The sequence below is a fragment of the Stigmatopora argus genome, chromosome 2 (assembly GCF_051989625.1).
Source record: "Stigmatopora argus isolate UIUO_Sarg chromosome 2, RoL_Sarg_1.0, whole genome shotgun sequence".
NCBI lineage: Eukaryota > Metazoa > Chordata > Actinopteri > Syngnathiformes > Syngnathidae > Stigmatopora > Stigmatopora argus.
The window spans coordinates 22660528-22674591 of record NC_135388.1 but is presented as its reverse complement, the minus strand read 5'-3'; the positions used below and the strand labels follow the sequence as shown (position 1 = coordinate 22674591).

At 44.3% G+C, this 14064-nt stretch overlaps 1 protein-coding gene across 1 annotated transcript in view; it reads right to left on the bottom strand.

Moving 5' to 3' along the window:
- The window catches only part of cemip (cell migration inducing hyaluronidase 1), a 166355-nt gene that overhangs the window by 45938 nt on the left and 106353 nt on the right, over window positions 1-14064 (bottom strand). The window contains exons 17-18 of the mRNA XM_077591982.1: window positions 13936-14064; window positions 2371-2456 (exon numbers count right to left, since the gene is read on the bottom strand). Of these exons, the coding sequence (XP_077448108.1) occupies window positions 2371-2456; window positions 13936-14064 (215 nt within the window). The remainder of the gene's footprint in view (window positions 1-2370; window positions 2457-13935) is intronic.

Below are 14064 nucleotides of genomic sequence, written 5' to 3'. Positions count from 1 at the left end.
CCAGACTTCCTCACCAGGGAGCCATCCGGGGAGCATCTTAATCAGATGACCAAACCAACTCATCTGACTCATCTCGATTTGGAGGAGAAGAGGCTCTACTCTAAGCCCATCCCGGATATATATCTCTCTATATATATATATATATATATATATATATATATATATATATATATATATATATATATATATATATATATATATATATATATAAATCTATCCTCTCTCTCTCAAAACAAAGATCTGCAGAAGCGGTCCTTCTTGCACTGAGGGTGCCGCAGTCTATTGCTGAAAGAGCTGAGCAGGGACTCCACAGACTCATGCAGGGGGTGGGAGGTGTTGTCCAAAATCTTGGCCAGCATCCTTTTCTCTCCCACTTCCTCTACAGAGTCCAGAGGAGAGTCCAGAATGGAGCTGGCCCTGCTGACCAGCTTGTTCAGCCTATTCCTGTCCTTCTCCCTGCTCCCGCCTCCCCAACAGACCACGACACAAAACTGCAGATGCCACTACAGTGTCCTCCACAGGCCACAGGACCGTAGTCTCCTCAGTAGGTAGAGGTGACTCTGGCCCCTATGTTACAGGGTATCTATGTTTGTGGAGCAGTCCAGTGTGTCCCGGGATCTCCAGGCATGAAAGAGACCTGTGCATTAGGTAGATAGTTACATCTTTCACACCAATGCGTGGACGATAGGCAAACTGCAGGGGGTCCAGCTCCGTATTCACCAGGGGGCTGAGGTAGTTCAGGATGATTCTCTCCATTGTCTTGTCAGGTGAGAGGTTAGTGCTACCGGTCTGAAGTGGTTGGGGTTCACAGTCTGTGGAACTGGAACCACACAGGAATTTTTCCACAAGGTGGGGACCTTCTGCAGAATGAAACTGAGTTTAAAAATATGTAGAGTCACTCTTCCCCACCTGATCTGCAAGTCCCCCAGGAGTCTGGAGCTGAGGCCATCAGGACCAGTAGCCTTCCTTGCCTGTATCTTATTAAGCTGTCTTATCACCTGATCAACAGTCATGGAGAGGCCGGTGGTGAAGGAGGATGGTGTCCCCCGGTGATGAAGTGTGGGGAGTGAGCGTCAAAGGTGGGATTATGCAGAGGTGAGAAGAAGAAGAAGATGTGGGAGGGGTGCCTCTGGTTTGGGGGCAAGGAGTAAGCGGGGGCAGAATTGAATGTGTTAAAGAACTGATTTAGGTAATTTGCACACTCCTTGTCTCCGGACCCTGGGTCCCTCTCACTGTCGCATGATTTTATTCCATGACTGGAGATGGTCCTCAAGCCTCTCCAGACCTCCCTGGCATTGCTCCTCTGGAGTTGGTCTTCCAGCTTCCTCTTGTAGCTGGCCTTCCCCCTCCTTATCTCTCTCCTCAACTCATTCTCGACTATTTTCAGCCTTTCTTTGTCTCCAGATTTAGACACCGTCTTCTTGTTGTTCAGGAGGGCCTTAAGATCTGGGGTGACCCCTGGCATGTTATTGGCGAAATATTGGACCTTCTTGGAGGGCACAGTTTTCTCATCACAGAAGGTTATATAGTCTGTGATGCAGTGGATCAAGCTGTCAATGTCCTTCCCATGTTAATCACACAGCATCTCCCAGTCAGTGGTCTCAAAACAGTCCCTGAGTACTATGTTGGTCTCCTCAGTCCATCTTTTTATGTTCCTTGTGGTTGGGGTTTGTTTGATCACCACAGGGATGCAGACCGATCAGACGGACCGGGTTGTGGTCTGAGCGGCCCAGTAGGGAGAGGGGGGCTGTTCACACCCATGAGCAATTTAGACTCTCCAGTTTCCAAAAATACTTCATAATGGAATGTGAGAGGAAACTTAAGTGAAAGCATGAAAGCAAACAATCACAAAGACAAAATGGAAGTACATTTTTCATAACTGAGGAGGATGTGCTAATATCTCATCTTATCTCTCTCATCTTATTTTCTGAACCGCTTTATCGTCATTAGGGTCGCGGGGGGTGCAGGCGCCTATCCCAGCTGACTCCGGGCCAGAGGCGGGGGACACCCTGAATCGGTGGCCAGCCGATCGCAGAGCACAAGGAGACAGACAACCATGCGCACTCACACCCATACCTAGGGCCAATTTAGAGTGTCCAATCAGCCTACCATGCATCTTTCTGGAACGTGGGAGGAAACCTGAGTACCCGGAGGAAACCCATGTAGGCCCGGAGAGAACATGGAAACTCCACACTGATGGACATGACCTGGATTTGAACCCAGGACCCCAGAGCTGTGAGGCCGACGCATTAACCACTCGCGCCACCCCATGTGCTAATCTATGAGGTATTTTTAGTAAGACATTACTGCATGGTTAAATATAAGTAAGACAGAAAAAACAAGCAACTGAAAACAATAACACATGCAGACCTGGCTCCAACCAATGATAGGAAAGGTCTCTTGTCCTTGTCATTTGCCTGAGTGGTCTTGACTCCATTATCTATGATGAATCCAGCCTGAAAGCAAGGAAAACATTTATTTGAAAAATTAATCATCGTTAGTATTTGATCAATTTAAAGAAATGGAAATGTTCCTGTGTGCTGCTGCATGATACCTTCACAATACAATATGGTAATAAAACCATTAAAATTAACCAGAATAAATTTCTGAAAAATTAAATTAATGGGGGGCTTTGCGTGTACATACACAACGACTGGTGCTGCAACAGTAGGATCATTAACACTCACTGCTCCCCTGATTTAGAGCTCTTGGCAGTACGGTGCAGGCCCTTCTATCTACCTAGAGAGCTAATGATTGTCATTGTAATGGCTGTTTACATTCCACCGGATGCTAACATTAGCACGGCACTTAGCCTCCTGCTAGCGACTGTAAACAAACAGCAGCTTGACCACCCCAATGGAGTCTTTATTGTCGCTGGTGACTTCATGAAAGCATGTTTAAAGGCTGTTCTGCCTAAGTTTATCCAGTATGTGAAGTGTCACACCAGAGGAGATAAAACTCAAGACCATGTTTATTCTAACATCAAACATGCTTATAGAGCCACACCCCTCCCTCACCTTGCTGGATCCGACCATGTCTGCCTGTCCCTCACCCCCTCATACACCCCACTCCGGAGGCTAACAAGGCCACAAATAAAGATAATAAAAACATGGCCCGAGGACGCCCTTTCTCAGCAGCAAGACTGTTTTTCCCGCACCATTCGGGAACTTTTTGAACACCACAACCTCCAGGACTACACGGACACTGTACTTTCCTACATCAAAAACTGTACGGACAATGTCACTGTTAATAAACGGATACAGGTTTTTCCTAACCAAAAACCCTGGATGACCAGTGAGACACAGGCACTCATCAAATGCCGTAACACCGCCTTCAGGTCAGGGGACAAGGTACAATACAGCGCTGCCAGAGCAGACCTGAAGAGAGGCATTAAAAAGGCCAAGGCAGCATATACAAGGAAAATTGAGGAGCACTTCACAGGAAATAACCTAAAGAAGCTGTGGCGGGGAATACGACACATTACCAATTACAATGACAATAATTGGATTGGATAACTTTATTCATTTCGTATTCGGGAAATTTCATTGTCACAGTAGCAAGAGGGTGAGAATGCAGATATAGGAAAGGCCTTTTAGACATAGATAGATAGGTAATAAGTAAGTTAATAAATAAATAAATACATAAATAATAAATATAGAAATAAATAAATAAGCATGTTTCTGGTAAATATATATATATATATACACATACGCATACATACATACACATACGTATATATAAATATATATATATATATACACAGATGTAAATGTATACATACGGTAAGTCTTAACATTTAGCCATTTGTTTTGTTAAAGAGCCTGACAGCTGATGGGAGGAAGGATCTGCGGAAGTGCTTTTTCCTGCAATGAGGGTGCCGCAGTCTATTGCTGAAAGAGCTTCGGAGGGACTCCACAGACCCATGCAGGGGGTGGGAGGTGCTGTCCATGATGGACATCATTCTGGTCAGCATCCTCCGCTCTCCCACTTCCTCCACAGAATACAAAGGACAGCCCAGAACAGAGCTGGCCCTCCTGACCAGCTTATTCAGCCTGTTCCTGTCCCTCTCCGTGCTCCTGCATCCCCAACAGACCACTGCATAAAACACTGTAGATGCCACCACAGTGTCGTAAAAGGTCCTCAGCAGTGTCATGCACACTCCAAAGGACCGTAGTCTCCTCAGTAGGTAGAGGCGGCTCTGGCCCCTTTTATACAGGGCATCTATGTTTGTGGACCAGTCTAGTTTGTTGTTGAGGTGAACACCCAGGTACTTAAAATTCTCCATGATTTCAATGTCTGTACCCTGGATGTTCACCTGAGTGGTCTGTTGAGGATTCCTCCGAAAATCGATGACCATTTCCTTTGTCTTACTGGTGTTGATGTAGAGGTGGTTTTGCCTACACCAGTCAACAAAGGCTGTGATGACTCCCCTGTACTCTTGGTGGTTCCCGTCCATCACTCGTCCAACAATGTGTCTGTTAACGCAGATGCCTCGCTAGCAGAGGAACTGAACCGTTTCTTTTCCCGCTTTGAGACTGACAAATCAGGCCCAGTCTCAACACATCCACCAACACCCTGCAGCAGTACACTGAAGCTTCAGGAACATGAAGTGAGACTGTGAACACCAAGAAGGCTGCTTGCCCTGACAGAGTGCCTGGGAAGGGGCTCAAAGCCTGTGCTGACCAGCTTGACTGGTGTTTTCATAAAGATTTTCAATGATTGATTCAATGATTTTCGATGACACCACTGTGGTCGGACTCATCTCAGGAGGGGATGAGTCCGCCTACAGAGATGAGGTCAACAAACTGTCTTTGTGGTGTTTGGTGAACAATCTCACACTAAACACCATGAAAACTAAAGAAATAATCCTGGACTTTCGCAAACGCAGCACAGATCTGGCCCCACTCCTCATAAATGGAGTATGCGTAGACAGGGTCCAGTCCTTCAAATTCCTGGGGGTCCACGTCACGGACAAGCTCTCCTGGTCTACCAATACCACGGCAGTGGTGAATATGGCCCAGAAACGACTCCATTTCCTCAGGGTACTCAGGAGGAACAACTTGGAGACTAAGCTTCTGGTGACCTTCTATAGAGCCACTGTGGAGAGCATCCTGGCATACTTCATTACAGTGTGGTACGCTGGAAGCACAGCAGCAGACAGGGAGACAACAGTTGTCTCCCGAGAGGCCGCCCGTCGCGGCCTGCGAATCCAACAAAACCACCCAGAGCTGCCACCCAGGAACGTGGCGCCCTACGTTTTTCATCCAACCGGAGATATTCGCACTGCCCCACACCTTCGGCTACCCCCTGGATGAACTAATCCGCGTTCCAGTGACAGCTCTAGCGCTGCTGAGGGTAATCCTCAGGCGCCTGGGTGACCTAACAACAACAACAGCAGCAGACAAAAAGGCCATGCAGAGAGTGATTAACACTGCCCAGAGAATCTTCGGCTGCTGTCTGCCCTCACTGGAAGACATTGCCAGCCCTCGTTACCTCAGCAGAGCCGGGAACATTGTCGGGGACCCATACCACCCTGGTCACAACCTGTTCCAGTTGCTGCCCTCTAGCAGACGCTACAAGTCTCACAAAGTACGGACGAATAGGCTTAAGGACAGTTTTTTTCCCACAGCCATCAGGACTCTGAACTTGCGTTAGCACGACACACAATCCCTTCTGTGTAATAACTTCGGGTGAGATAACATGAAGGACGTTGGGCAGTGATCTGCCTCCTACTGTCTGACTGAAGGTAAGTGAGGAGACAGTGGGAGGTAAGTGATCCGTTTTTTCTTTCTTTGTTGACATCTGCGAGGCAAACTTTTTCTGCAGTCGCCGGGATTTGGTTGCGCTCGAGGGGTAATGCGATGTATCCATCACGGCAGAATGCCGAGTCTGAAATTATCACGTATTGGGGCCTTTTGCCAGGAAAGCGCACCTTGTGGAGAAGCACTACCAATTTCGTCATACGCAGCTGGGTATGATGACAACTAGACTTTTGTCGAGTCAATGATGATGATATTATTATTATATACACACATACATATATATATATATACATATACATACATATATACATTCCATATTTACTCGCAAATAAGCCGCTTTTGCTGTACAAAAAATGATGACTGAATCGAGGGAACGGCTTATATGCGCATAAAAACATGACAGCACCGTGACCCGATGACGTCACAACGTCATGACGCAACGGAGCTGTGACGTCATGACGTCTATTTCAAAATAGAGAAAATATAAACAAATAAAACGCAAAACAAAATTTTATTTTGACATCTATGAATGAAATTCAAGCAAAAAACACCCTTGATTTTTAAATAAGACTAAATTCCACTTTGATTTTTTTTCGTTGTATTTCTTGTTCGAAAGTGACAACTATTGGAGTAATATGAAACATCAAAATATTGAGATATTTTGAGATTAGAAGCAATATGGCTGCCACAACATCTTAAACTTCTGGTGGTCTGTTGAGGATTCCTCCGAAAATCGATGACCATTTCCTTTGTCTTACTGGTGTTGATGTAGAGGTGGTTTTGCCTACACCAGTCAACAAAGGCTGTGATGACTCCCCTGTACTCTTGGTGGTTCCCGTCCATCACTCGTCCAACAATGTGTCTGTTAACGCAGATGCCTCGCTAGCAGAGGAACTGAACCGTTTCTTTTCCCGCTTTGAGACTGACAAATCAGGCCCAGTCTCAACACATCCACCAACACCCTGCAGCAGTACACTGAAGCTTCAGGAACATGAAGTGAGACTGTGAACACCAAGAAGGCTGCTTGCCCTGACAGAGTGCCTGGGAAGGGGCTCAAAGCCTGTGCTGACCAGCTTGACTGGTGTTTTCATAAAGATTTTCAATGATTGATTCAATGATTTTCGATGACACCACTGTGGTCGGACTCATCTCAGGAGGGGATGAGTCCGCCTACAGAGATGAGGTCAACAAACTGTCTTTGTGGTGTTTGGTGAACAATCTCACACTAAACACCATGAAAACTAAAGAAATAATCCTGGACTTTCGCAAACGCAGCACAGATCTGGCCCCACTCCTCATAAATGGAGTATGCGTAGACAGGGTCCAGTCCTTCAAATTCCTGGGGGTCCACGTCACGGACAAGCTCTCCTGGTCTACCAATACCACGGCAGTGGTGAATATGGCCCAGAAACGACTCCATTTCCTGAGGGTACTCAGGAGGAACAACTTGGACACTAAGCTTCTGGTAACCTTCTATAGAGCCACTGTGGAGAGCATCCTGGCATACTGCATTACAGTGTGGTATGCTGGAAGCACGGCAGCAGACAAAAAGGCCATGCAGAGATTGATCAACACTGCCCAGAAGATCATCGGCTGCTCTCTGCCCTCACTGGAAGACATTGCCAGCCCTCGCTACCTCAGCAGAGCCGGGAACTGTTCCAAGTGCTGCCCTCTGACAGACGCTACAGGTCTTACAAAGCACTGTCAAATAGACTTAAGGACAATTTTTTTCCCACAGCCATCAGGACTCTGAACTTAGCACGACACAATCCCTTCTGTGCAATAACTTAGGGGTGTGCAATAATATCTTAGATTGTGCAATATTTTAGTATTTACCTTAACAGGATGTGACTCTTTATATTTTTATATTACTTATTTATGTTCCTTTACTGGGAAAACGCACTTTGTGGAGTAGCACCACCAATTTCGTTATACGCAGCTGTGTATGATGACAATGGGCTTTTGATGATTTGATGATGATGATGATGATGATAAAGCCTATGTCTGAACAGGAACAGGTAATAGAGGAAAGGCTAAGAACAACAACTCTACTTCTCGGGCAAGAAATCATACATTATTCATTTTAATCTGTTGCATGGAACTGTTAATGTAATTATTGACCAAAGGTGCTGTATCCTAATAAGCTATGACTTCATTTGCGCATGTTCCATACAGTGCTAGCCTGTCCCAGCTAAAGCCAGGCTACTGTTGCCAGCCAATCGCAGGACAGAAACAGATAAACAAATATTTACACTCACACCTATAGATTATTTTGATTGGATATGGCTTTTATTTACAGTAATCTCTCGGATATGGCAGATATTGTAGATCAGTCATGGGCGTGATAAACGAAAAACCGCAAATTAGGATCACCCCTATTATTACTACAATATAACATGTTTTCGTGCCTATAAAGAAATACAAGTACTCAAGTACAATTATCAAGAAGTCTATCCATTAAATATTACTGCTACTAGCTTATGAAAAGACAAATGGATTAATATCTAAATATAATGGATATATTTTTAAAAATTGTAAATACTGTACTCAGAAGTGAGAATAGTTCCTTTCCGCTTGATAAAAATCCCCCAAAAACTGGTTAACCCTAGAATGGTAACCCTCTATTTCAGAAGCGTGAAAGGTAACCCATTTCACGCCTTGTATCTAATAGTTGAGTGTATGTATAGTACTGTATGTGTTTCATTGATGTACTTTGAGTCATTTGAAGCATAATTTGCCATACTGCAAGTGTTGAAAGGAAAAAAAATAATTTGGTACGTACTGAAAAATTTACAATTTTTTGTCTGTCTCCCGTACAGATTGTAGACACCCGGTCACCCCAGGTTACCGTTCTAGGGTTAATGGGAGTTTTAGTCTAAGTCCTTGAAGGGGAGCCCCATTTTCAGCGAGGTACTGTACTCACTGTGAAAATAGTTCATCTCCACTTAATTTAAATTTTTCAAAAATCAGGTAATCGGGAGCTTTAGTCCAAGTTTTTTTCGTCAGATTTGAGATGCATTGGATCATTGATGGAATCTTCAGAAGGCGCCGTAAGCATACCCGTCAACCTCTGCCGATAACTGCCCTTATAAATGTTTGTAAGGTTTTTGGGGGGTTTGTAAGGGGAATCAGAATCATTTATAAGGGCAGTTATCGGCAGAGGTTGACAGGTATGCGTAAGGGAGCTTTTCAGGAGGAGCTTTTGCAAGAGATTTTCGGCACACATAGAAGATGTTGATTGGGAGTTTTGACTGCTGTTATTTTTTGGTACGAATATGCTTTTGTCATGGACATAAAACTGTCAAGACAATTGCCATATTCCATGGCTATGGCCTTGTTTTCATCAATCTCTGGGACACTTTGTTTCAAACTGTGAGCCATATTGTAAGTCTCTAGCTGATTTCGTAAAGTACTAAAACCACATTATTCTTTGTTATTGGGTGATTGTTTGAGGGGGGTGAAATAAACTTCCACTTCGATCCTCCGCACTGTCAATTAGCCGTCCAGAGAGGTCTATTTTTGGATAAAGACAACGACGTCACCCCGCTGCCCAGACTCAAATGGAATCTTAAGTGCCACGTTGTTCCTCGGGTCTTCCGGCCATCCTCGCCGCCCAAAGGGTTCTATTTTTGGACAAGTCTGATGGCGTCCGCCGTAAGGTCGCCGGGAACTTGCAATTTGAAACATTTCTGAGAAAATCCATGTATCTCCGCCGTGGCAACCAGCCATCTTAGTTGCCCAAAGGGCTCTATTTTTGGACAAGGGCGATGGCATCCGCTATAACATCGCCCGGAGGTTGCACTTTGAAACATTTCTGGGAAATTTCGCGACCACCAAGCTCCCGGAGTCTGCTGAGCAAGTTCTATTTTTGGTGTAGGACCATGGCGTCCGATGTAACGTCGCCTGGGGCTCGCATTTCTGAAAAAAATCCCCTTCGCCATTTTTGGACAAAAATGACGGTCACTGCCTGCTGGCCGTGTTTTTTTTTCTCGATTCTGAGTTGGGTGACAGTCCTTGTCCTCTGCCATTTTCTCACGGGTTTCAGCGTGGATTTTTAGATTTTTATGAACTTTTTTTTCTACTTTAGGGAAAATGTAGTCAGGCCGCAAAAGTTGAAGCCGCAAATTGAAAAAGGATCACAGTATTAAGGTGAATTTATGTTTCATCTTTACGGCATGTGCTTCGGTGGTTCTTGAGATCTGCACTTTTATGCTCCACCTTTCAGCACGACACATGGTGGAATAACTGACTGTAAAACGCATGTAGAAGGATCCAAACACAAAGATAAACTTGTTTTCATTATGTTGTATTTTTTAATAGTTTGCAAAAACACAATTAATGTAAAAACATGATAATAACAGTTTGATTTAAATTGTCCTACGCTATCTTTTATTACATTTTATATTTTTATATTGATTTTGCGTGAATCGCTTTCACTCGGGAAAACGCGTGGGGTTTCTCCAGGTACTCCGGGTTCCTCCCACGTCCCAAAAAATATGCATGGTAGGCTGGTTGAACACTCTAAATTGCCCCTACGTATGAGTGTGAGAGTGAATGGTTACCCGACTCCTGTGCCCTGAGATCGGCTGGCCACCAATTCAGGGTGTCCCCCACCTGGTGCTCATAGTTAGCTGGGATAGGCGGCAGCACCCCACATGATCCTTGTGAGGATAAGCAGTTCGAAGAATGAATGAATGAAAATATTATTCCTTTAACCAATTCAACAGTTTGAGAAGGTTTGTAGACCGTGTTTGTGATGAGGTGAATTAAATTCTGAATTAATCAACTAATTTGTGAATATACTGAACATGTGTTATCCTTGTTGTTGTGGCTATGTACAGAGTAGAGACAGTGGTCGAAAATGAACAAAATATGTGTAGTTGGAGTTGGTGCTGATGCTTAGGTTCTAGTCCGTTCGGCGAACTGTCCGGTCGCCCCAACGTCCGCTCGGCGAACTGTCCGGTCGCCCCAACGTCCGTTCGGCAAACTGTCCGGTCGCCCAAACGTCCGTTCGGCAAACTGTCCGTCGCCCAAACGTCCGTCGACCAAACGTCTTTCGGCGAATCGTCCGAGTACCGAAAAAGAAGGGTCAACACTGCAAATATTGACCTATTACATGTAATTTTCAATAAAATCTTTTGATACTTGTGAAATCCTTCTAATTGTATGTCATCATACCATAGAATCATCTGGCAAACACCTAAAAACCCTGAAGGAACAGACTTTGTGAAAATGTGTCATTCTCAAAACCTTTGGCCTAGACTACTCATGATTTCTCTTCTTGAGGTGTCCATTCCATCCAAATCTGTTCACTCTAAATTTTTGTCCAACAAATCTCACTGTCGCTTCTCCTTCGATTAAATCATTTTTGATTCTATCCAATCTGAACACTCCTAGGAAAAATGTTGACTGAGGTGCAGATGCTATTTCTGTTATTAGTCTACCGTCAATGGCAGCCGGACGTGCGGCTAAATAAAAGTCTCAATAAGCTGTCATTGAATGCAGTAGACGTCCGATTCATGTTGACTGAGGTGCAGATGCTATTTCTGTTATTAGTCTACCGTCAATGGCAGCCGGACGTGCGGCTAAATAAAAGTCTCAATAAGCTGCCATTGACTGCGGTGACTAATAACAGAAATAGCATCTGCACCTCAGTCAACATGAATCGGACGTCTACTGCAGTCAATGGCAGCTTATTGATAATGTGTTTAAGGGGTAGGGAAACTTTTTGACTTGCGGGCCAGAATGGATACTAAAATTTGACAGCATTTGGACACGCAATGTAATTTATCAAAGCTGGGGATTGAAATATAAGAAAAAAGACACAATTGAAGGTGAAAATTTATTTTCAAATTTACTTTCAACATTGAGAACATATTATTATTCAACAAAAGAGAGCAGTCTTTAAATTGAGAGTGATGAGCGGTAAGGGAAATGAATGAGGTCAAAGAGAGCAGTCTTCAAATTGAGAGTGATGAGCGGTAAGGGAAATGAATGAGGTCATTGATTTTTACTATAATTTGGACAATGTGGGTTCCTGATTGTCCACCCGCCTCTTGATGACTGACCACTAGTTCCCAACAGGATTAAGATCTGGAGAGTTTCCTGGCCAAGGGCCCGAAATCACGCTGTTATGACCTTTGCTTTATGGGAAGGTGATCCATCATGCTGGGAAAGGCATTCTTCATCACCAAATTGCCCCTGGATGGTTGAGAAAAGTTGCTCTTGGAGGATGTTCTGGTACCATCCTTTGTTCATCGCTGTGTTTTAGGAAAGATTGTGAGAGAGCCTACTCACTTCACCGAAAAGCAACACACATGAATGGTCTCAGGAGGCTTCACTGTTGGCATGAGACAAGACTGATGGTAGCGCTCATCTCGTGTTCTCCAAACAAGCCTTCTTCCATATGCCCCAAACAATCGGAAAGGGGATTCATCAGAGAAAATGACTTTACCGCGGTCCTCAACAGCCCAGTCCTTGTTACTACTGCAGAATATTTGTTAGGTTTGGGTTGCCATTGTTATTTAATTGTTTTCTCTGTGTGTTGTTATGTTTGCTTTTCTACTCTTGTTGACAGCTGCGTGTCATTGATAATTAGTTGCTGTTTTGTCTATTTAAACCCCACAAATTATTTTGTCATTTGTCGGCTCGTCTGCTTTGTTTGTACCATGCCAAGTTGCCATGCCATGCAATGCCATGCTCACTGCTCCATGTTTCTCGTTTCCCCATGTCTTCCCATCAGATTTGATTCTGTGATGTGATTTCTAAGTTGTGGTTATTTTCTAAAGATCCTGCCTAAGTTATTAAAGTTTTTGTTTTAACACCACTTCCCTCGTCCTTGCCTGCTTCCCTGCGATTGGGTTCTACTCCATGTTTCCTCGCCACGACGTTGTCGATAGGCGTGACAATATCAGTCTGTCCCTGATGTTTTGGCCTGAGAGAAGTGGCTTCTTTGCTGCCCTCCTTGACACCAGGCCTTCCTCCAAAAGTATTCGCCTTACTGAGCGTGCAGATGCACTCACACCTGCCTGCTGTCATTTCTGAACGAGGTCTGTACTGGTGGTGGCCCGATCCCGTAGCTGAAACAACTTCAGGACACGGTCCTGCCGCTTGCTGGACTTTCTTGGGCACCCTGGTGAACCTCTGCCCCAACCATCCAGGGTCAATTTGGTGAGGAAGAATGCCATTTCCAGCGTGATGGAGCACCTTGGCATAAAGCAAAGGTCATAACAAAAAGGCTAAGGGAACAAAACATTAAGATTTTGGGCCAGGAAACTCCAGATCTTAATCCCATTGGGAACTTGTGGCCAATCCTCAAGAGGCGGGCGGACAATCAGAAACCCACAAATTCTAACAAACTCCAAGCATTGATTATGCAAGAATGGATGGACATCAGTTAGGATTTGGTTTCGAAGTTGATTGACAGCATGGGAGAATTGCAGAGGTCTTGAGAAAGGGTCAACACTGCAAATATTGGTCTATGGCATGTAATTATCATTATAATTTTTGTATACTTGTGAAATTCCCTTCTGCGGCATATGAATAGATGTTTGGTTGGTGATCTGCCTCCTACTAGCTGACTTGAAGGAAGGTAAGTGGCAGACAGTGTGCGGTAATCGAGAGGTAAGCGACCTGTATGTAATCGAGAGGTAAGCGACCTGTATCCACAACAGCGGAATGACAAATTACGAGTCCGTAACTTACACTTATTTAGGTCTTTTGCCGATTAAACGTAGCTTATGGAGAAGCACCATCAATTTCGTCACACGCAGTTTCTGCGTGTGATGACAAGTAGGCTTTTTGTGTTGTGGTAATGACGACATGGCCTATGTCCGATTATTATTATTATTATTATTAAATATGTCATCATACCATAGAAATATCTGGCAAACACCTAAAAACGCTGAGGGAAGACTTTGTGAAAATGTAGCATTTGTGTCGTTCTCAAATTTTAGACCATGACTGCATATTGGTAAAATATGTTGAGAAGTGAGCAGTGAGGAAACAGATAAAGGCTGAAAAAAGGTGGATGGAGGAGGTGATGAAAGACATAAAGTCAGTTGGTGTTACAGAGGAAGATTTGACAACAGATGAACTCTAATGAGACAAGCACAAAATAAAAGAAAAATTGAGATGTGATTGAAAAGATGGTATTTAATATTTTCAGTCTTACTCTGTAGTTGGAATGAGCTCTGTTATTGATGAACTGACCCATAGGCGTGTGTTCTGTTTTTCCAGGTGAGTACAGGCCCTCAGATAGTCCTGTTGGTACATGGTGGAAGATAAACCAGAATCCTGTTTC